The sequence below is a fragment of the Etheostoma cragini genome, chromosome 9 (assembly GCF_013103735.1).
Source record: "Etheostoma cragini isolate CJK2018 chromosome 9, CSU_Ecrag_1.0, whole genome shotgun sequence".
Classification (NCBI taxonomy): Eukaryota; Metazoa; Chordata; class Actinopteri; order Perciformes; family Percidae; genus Etheostoma; species Etheostoma cragini.
In genome coordinates, this window is record NC_048415.1 from 20,399,212 (window position 1) to 20,405,621 (window position 6,410).

At 39.2% G+C, this 6,410-nt stretch overlaps 2 protein-coding genes across 2 annotated transcripts in view; both read left to right on the forward strand.

The window, feature by feature from the left end:
- The first annotated feature begins 389 nt into the window (after positions 1 to 389).
- On the forward strand, positions 390 to 5,201 carry agxta (alanine--glyoxylate and serine--pyruvate aminotransferase a). The gene is made up of 11 exons (XM_034881162.1): positions 390 to 702; positions 2,220 to 2,412; positions 2,887 to 2,951; positions 3,041 to 3,141; positions 3,237 to 3,307; positions 3,402 to 3,486; positions 3,567 to 3,665; positions 3,784 to 3,853; positions 4,180 to 4,275; positions 4,409 to 4,537; positions 4,655 to 5,201. The coding sequence occupies exons 1-11, from the start codon at positions 544 to 546 to the stop codon at positions 4,760 to 4,762; spliced, it is 1,176 nt and encodes a 391-aa protein (XP_034737053.1). The 5' UTR covers positions 390 to 543; the 3' UTR covers positions 4,763 to 5,201.
- Positions 5,202 to 5,653: 452 nt separating this feature from the next.
- The window catches only part of dtymk (deoxythymidylate kinase (thymidylate kinase)), a 4,303-nt gene continuing 3,546 nt past the window's right edge, over positions 5,654 to 6,410 (forward strand). Inside the window, exons 1-2 of the mRNA XM_034881175.1 lie at positions 5,654 to 5,907; positions 6,057 to 6,165. Of these exons, the coding sequence (XP_034737066.1) occupies positions 5,778 to 5,907; positions 6,057 to 6,165 (239 nt within the window). The 5' untranslated portion in view covers positions 5,654 to 5,777. The remainder of the gene's footprint in view (positions 5,908 to 6,056; positions 6,166 to 6,410) is intronic.

The following is a 6,410-nucleotide window of genomic DNA, read 5'->3' on the forward strand; positions in this document are numbered from 1 at the left end:
GAATGGCCTACCTCTTCTATAAATTAACTTTAAATCTGGTACACTTTTCCAGAACTTCAAAAATTATTTGATCTTATAAACACTTTCCACATATTATAAGTGCAACCTATGAATTTTACACACTGTAACTAGCCAGAACATAAAATTAACTGATATAAAATGTAGGCCAACAAGAGCACTTGTAAGTTGACGTAAACACATTAGACACATGTATCATCCTGTTCACTAGGGGAAAAGCATAGCAGTGTATTGGGGAAGCCTGACGCTCTGGAGAGTCTTTAGTCAATGATTAATATTTGGGTACATGTGGAGTGACTTCCTTATCTGTAAAATGGTAACTCATTTAGCCACAGTAACTGACCTCATTGTGCATAGACGTCAACATGTGTTGACATAAGAAGCCACAAAGCAGAAAATGTTGTGACAGAGTCCTGACCTGAGGACCTCACTGGTCAGACAGAGAGGGTGTGCTCAGCTTACCTTTTACTTAACCTTCTCCGTGGCTTTTTGTGTTTTTCCTGCGCTTGTCACACTGCTGGGAACATGTCGTCTGTCTCTATACCCCCACCAAAATGCCTGCTGAAATCGTTAGTGGTCCCTTACCGTCACATGTTTGGACCAGGACCTTCCAATGTTCCTTTACGAATCTTGGAGGCCGGGGCCAATCCTGTCATTGGACACATGCATCCAGAAATATTTAAGGTAACTCTAAACTAAGGGTTTAACACACATGATGTAGCTTAAGGAAGAGTGGCACAAGAGAAAAACAACTGTACACTGTATACCCCAAACAGTTTAAAGATATACTGTCTATGTACATTATAATGGAGGAGTGTGGGAATGATTCTGTTCCCAATCTCCCTGCTTAGCAAAAAAAAAGACATTTTACATTTTATTATGGTTTTCAACAATTCCATTGTGCACAGAAAAGTGATAATGCTATTCATTTTCAAAGACAGAGAGATCAATGTTATGTTCTACCTAGTCTGAAAGTACATTTCCAGAATAAAGCCTGACATCTTGCACGTGGCTAAAGGAAAAAAAAAAGTTTGGATCACGCATTAAGGTAGGCCTGCTTGGTTCAATCAGGGAATGATTGGAAAGATTTAAAAAGAACATGTTTACAACATTTACTATCTAACTGGGATGTTTTGAGACCAATTGGTATTAATATGGACCAAAAACACACAGGGATAAACCAAGTGCAAATTACGTTAAACAATGCATCCAACTATTTTATATACTGTATTGTGTAAACAGTTTACTTTATGTGATATTCTATGTGGGATTTTTCTTTTATGGGGTGTGAATATTTCACCAAAACAAGTTCCTTCCTGAGACTATAGCAGAGCCATCCTTGCTGCGTCCGGAGCTTATCGCCGACGAAGATGATTGTGATTGGTTTAAAGAAACGCAAACAACCCAGAGCATTAAATTCCTTCTATACCAGAATTTGTGTGTGGAGTAGCCACAGGGCTGTGGAACGTAAGACTATATTCTACCCGACATTTTGTGTTAGTTTGTGCACAAACAAATAAATAAATAAGTTGTCAATTGTCACTAAGGGTCTTCACGTGTGTGTGAGAAAGTGAGAGAGAGAGAGAGAGAGAGAGAGAGAGAGAGAGAGAGAGAGAGAGAGAGAGAGAGAGAGAGAGAGAGAGAGAGAGAGAGAGAGAGAGAGAAAGAGCCAGCATGCTTGCAAAAGGTGCTGCAACCAATTTCCATTTCCATTAACAAGTTGGATTTTCATTGTTTTTATTAGCTCCAGCCAGGTTAGCAGGGCCAGTTTATAACAATGCATGACTGTTTTTTGTGCATATAAACAGGGTAGCATGTGTCTACAGACGGAAAGCACTGAATGCACAACAAATAACACATAATTGCTTATAACTATATGTTTCCTCTATTAATCAGTGGGGTCAATAAAATGTCAGAAATGTGTGAAAAATGGCAATCACAATTTCCATGACATGTTTAAATGTCATGATCATAGAAAACCACAAATAATAGTCACACCTGAGATGCTGGAAACACTGAAACTGAGGCCTCAGTTATTAGAATGTTGCCAATTAATCACCCGTCATGGTTGGACAGGTTGAAAGAGTTGCGGCTGACCTCTGTGAGGATCTCTCTCAGTCTGCCACTTATTGAATGCAACAGTAGTTTGCTGAGAAAACGTATTTAAAACTTTTTCACTGTTTGCTCATTTTTTGTTATAGATAATGAGTGACATCAAAAGTGGAATCCAGTACATGTTCCAGACTCAGAACAAGATGACTTTTGCAGTGAGCGGCACTGGCCACAGTGCTATGGAGTGTGCCATCTTCAACGCAGTGGAGCCCGGGGAGAGCGTACTGACTGCAGTCAACGGCATATGGGGAGAGCGAGCAGCAGAAATGGCTGAGAGGATAGGTAACGCTTTGTATTTCATATTTTCTACAACAACTCCTTCTGCATTAGCGCACCTCTCAATACTTCCTGACTTTCCTGGCCTGTTCCTTGGTTCCTTCTGAAAATGTGATTTTTTTAAACAGATCCAAATGCATAGTTTTGTTTGAAAAAGGCTCTGGGCAGACAACTGGGCAGTGGCACACCTAAACAGGAGTAAATAGTGCATTTGTTGGGGACTATTTTCAGTTCACTATTTTCATTAATACACATTTGGTGCTCCAGCATTTAAAGCAGCAGGATGATGACCCAAAATAAACTGCATTACCCCTGAAAGAAGGAACATTTCACCCAGTGCAATTGTATGGCTAATTTTGTTGAACAAAATTAAAACTACATAATATTGCCACTCTTATCCATTCAAATCAGCAGCAACTGATGGAATAAAAAGGATTCTGATGTAACTTAACCACAGAATATGTGCCATTAACCCAACAGGTGCCAGAGTAAATACCATTGTGACGCCCCCTGGTGGGTCCTTCACTTATGCAGAAATTGAGCAGGTATCTCTCTGACTCTCCAGTTACCATGTTACTCAGATGAATTCTATCAGAGTTATGGTCTCTGTGATCATACTGCTATCTCATCACAGGCCTTATCGAAACACAGGCCAGTGCTGTTCTTCCTTGCACATGGAGAATCTTCTACAGGAGTCTTGCATCCTCTAGAAGGCATTGGACAGCTGTGCCATAAGTAAGATGCAGCGCTCACTCCTCATGTCATCATTACATCACATCTGTGATGATAATAAGGACAAATCGTAGCTATTTTTTGATTTGCGCCTACAGGTATGACTGCTTGTTTCTTGTTGATGCTGTGGCATCATTGGGAGGGACCCCTCTGTACATGGACCAGCTAGGTTTGATATTAAAGATGATTAAACCATTCACTGTGTTATATTATCTGTTTTGAGGATGCCAAATAAAGATTGTTTTGGTGGTTTGTATTTGCAGAGATAGACATCCTATACACGGGCTCCCAAAAGGTTTTGAATGCTCCTCCGGGTACAGCACCCATCTCCTTCAGTGAGAGAGCATGGTGAGATATGGACTATATATACAAGTAAGGGTTTCAAATATGTACAACATGTAGGTATTAAAGGCCTAATCTGTCCACAGCCAGAAAATATTAAACCGGAGGACAAAGCCTGTGTCATTCTTCTTGGATATGAGTTGGCTTGCAAACTACTGGGGATGTGATGGCAAGCTGTCAAGAGTGTAAGACCTTTCCCCCTCTGAGGCACTGATTAGATTTTATAAAGTGCTCTTATTTTTAGCCACACTTGCACTGTTTATGAATATTCCTGAATATTGCTGTTTTATTTTCTCTTTAAAGATATCACCATACAGGTCCAGTCACTGCGTTTTACTCCCTGAGGGAGAGTCTGGCTGTCCTTGTTGAAGAGGTGGGATGTGTTAGAATGAAATCTTTTAATTTTGTATCTGTTGGAGCTTCAACAGTTCTGTACAGTTAGCCATGATTGAGCAGGTTGTACAGTGACAATTTATCACTCCACATATTTATAAAAGAAACTAAATATAAATTGCTTTGAGATGGAGCCTATATTCACAAGGAAAATTATGTTTAGGGCCTGACAGAGCAGCTAGCATGGCTGTAGACAAATTAGTGTTGAATAATAACATAAATATGTCCTAAATTAAAATATGGGTTATGCTGTAGCTATTCTATAATTTTTTGACTGTCTGATTTATGCCTTTTTCTGTTAATAAGGGTCTGCAGAATTCATGGGAAAGACATCAAGAAGTGGCTGAGTATTTCCATGCTGGCCTAGAGAGCATGGGTCTCAAACTTTTTGTCAAATCAAAAGTGAGTTTCAAGTTTTAACACCACAATTTCATTTTTTTAATATTACCTGCAGTGGAACCTACACAGAAAAATGTTTTTACCATAAAGCTATAAAGTGAGACAATTGACTGTTTCTGTCTTAAATGGTTTACAGAAAACAAGACTCCCTACGGTTACCACTATTGTTGCTCCTCATGGATATGACTGGAAAGAGATCACAGCCTACATCATGAAAACACATAATTTAGAGATTTCTGGAGGGCTTGGACCATCAGTTGGCTTGGTAAGAAAAAAATCTGTCAAATACTTTCTATAATAGTTTGTTTGAACTTAATTTAAGTCAACAAAAAATCACTTAAGTCCCATGTAGCCTAAATTCCAGTTGTTTTTGGTCTTTCAGGTGTTGCGAGTGGGGTTGATGGGATGTAACAGCAGCAAGGCCAATGTTGACATGGTGTTAGCAACACTGGAAGATGCTCTGAAACACTGTCATAAGAGCAAAGTGTAACATGTTGCTGTTGGATGCTGTGAAGATAATCAAGAAAGAGATTGTAATAAATAAACCATTATTCTCAGTAGTTGTCTTGTGCAGCTCAATCACTTGTTGATTGGGAACAGTGGACTTCTGCATAATGGTACATTCAGTCAGGAGCCTTCTGTGCTCTAATAATTTACCTATTATTTTAGATTTTCAGTCTAATACAAACCTACAGTAACAGATCATTTGACATGATAGTTTTCCACTCTTAATGATGTATTAGGTACATTTAACACAAGTTGTATCATACCCCGTTTCCTAGCAAATTGTATATTTACATGAAGGGGTTTTGTCATGGTGGGCTTCTTTCATCATTCTTACTACCACAAACTGTTCCCGTTGTTTTCTGTCTATATTAAAGTGTACTGATTATAGTATAACATTTAAACATTGTATTAACTAAGGAGAATAAAATTAATCTACACATCCCATGAGTTGTAAAATCATTATAACCGGCTTTTCATCCTTCTACCTGAACAGACAGACAGACAGAAAGACAGACACACGTTACTCAGCTACCTTTCATCGATATCAATACTGGCAGCTCCCTTTTTGTAAATTCAGTGATGTAATATTCTGTGCTGTGTGGATTTATCTATCATTTTCATTTTACATTTATCATATCAAAAGTATTAAACAATGTGAATGGAATGTGCAAACAAGTCATGTAAAAAGATACAGTAACTAGTTTGTACAAATATGAATGTAATTACTTTTTTTTTACATTTTTATAATGTTCCCGATTTACTTATTGTTCTGGACTTTGGGCAGAATGTGCAGAAGTGTGACTATAATTCCCTTTTTCCATTATTTCAATAAAGTTGAACAAAAAAATGACAACTGAAACCGGAACTGCGTCATCGTCGGGGTACTTCCATGTTGACAATTTGCGTCAGTAAAAGGCGGGTAAATGGTAGCTACAGCTCAACTTCAGTAAGACGTTTCTTTCTCAACAACAGAACAGCGCTGGTGAAAAGCTGCAGTAATGGCGTGTAAAAGAGGAGCGCTAATTGTTCTGGAGGGAGTGGATAAAGCCGGGAAAACTACTCAGTGCAAGAAACTAGTTCAGGCGCTGCAACAGAGCGGTCGAGCTGCAGAGATGATGAGATTCCCTGGTGAGGCAGGCTATTCTTTTGTTAAGGGCTTAATGTTACCATAACGTTAACTGTTGTTTGGGGTTTTCCTTTCAATGCCTGTGTAGTATAACGTTTCACTACTGTGTACTAGTACTATAATGTGCCGTGGTGTGGTTTCATGGGGTCAGACAGGACCACGACAATTGGACAGCTGATAAGCGCCTACCTTGAGAAGAAAAGTGATCTGGAGGACCACACGGTGCACCTGCTATTCTCTGCAAACCGCTGGGAACTGGTGTAAGACTCTTGTGTTTAAGTTAAAGTAGAGTTTACGTTAATTGACGCTTTCCACGGCAGACATTTTGACACGTCATAGCAGCAGAACATTAAATATTAAAGAACAATTCCGGTGTTCCGGTTTAACGAGAGTCCATGTTAACTGGCGACCGTCAGCCAAAAGCGTGTGTTGTTGTCGTAGTGACGACAGCTGTTGAAAACGGGAAGAGAATACGTAGCTGTCCGCGTGGATGCCTTTTTGTTAA

Bases quoted from the DNA above. Each gene is read 5' to 3' on its own strand.
- agxta (XM_034881162.1), top strand. From the start codon at position 544: ATGTCGTCTGTCTCTATACCCCCACCAAAATGCCTGCTGAAATCGTTA. The intron at 3,308-3,401 runs GTTTGATATTAA...TTGTATTTGCAG, and splicing joins TCTGTACATGGACCAGCTAG to AGATAGACATCCTATACACG. The intron at 3,487-3,566 runs GTGAGATATGGA...ATCTGTCCACAG, and splicing joins TCCTTCAGTGAGAGAGCATG to CCAGAAAATATTAAACCGGA.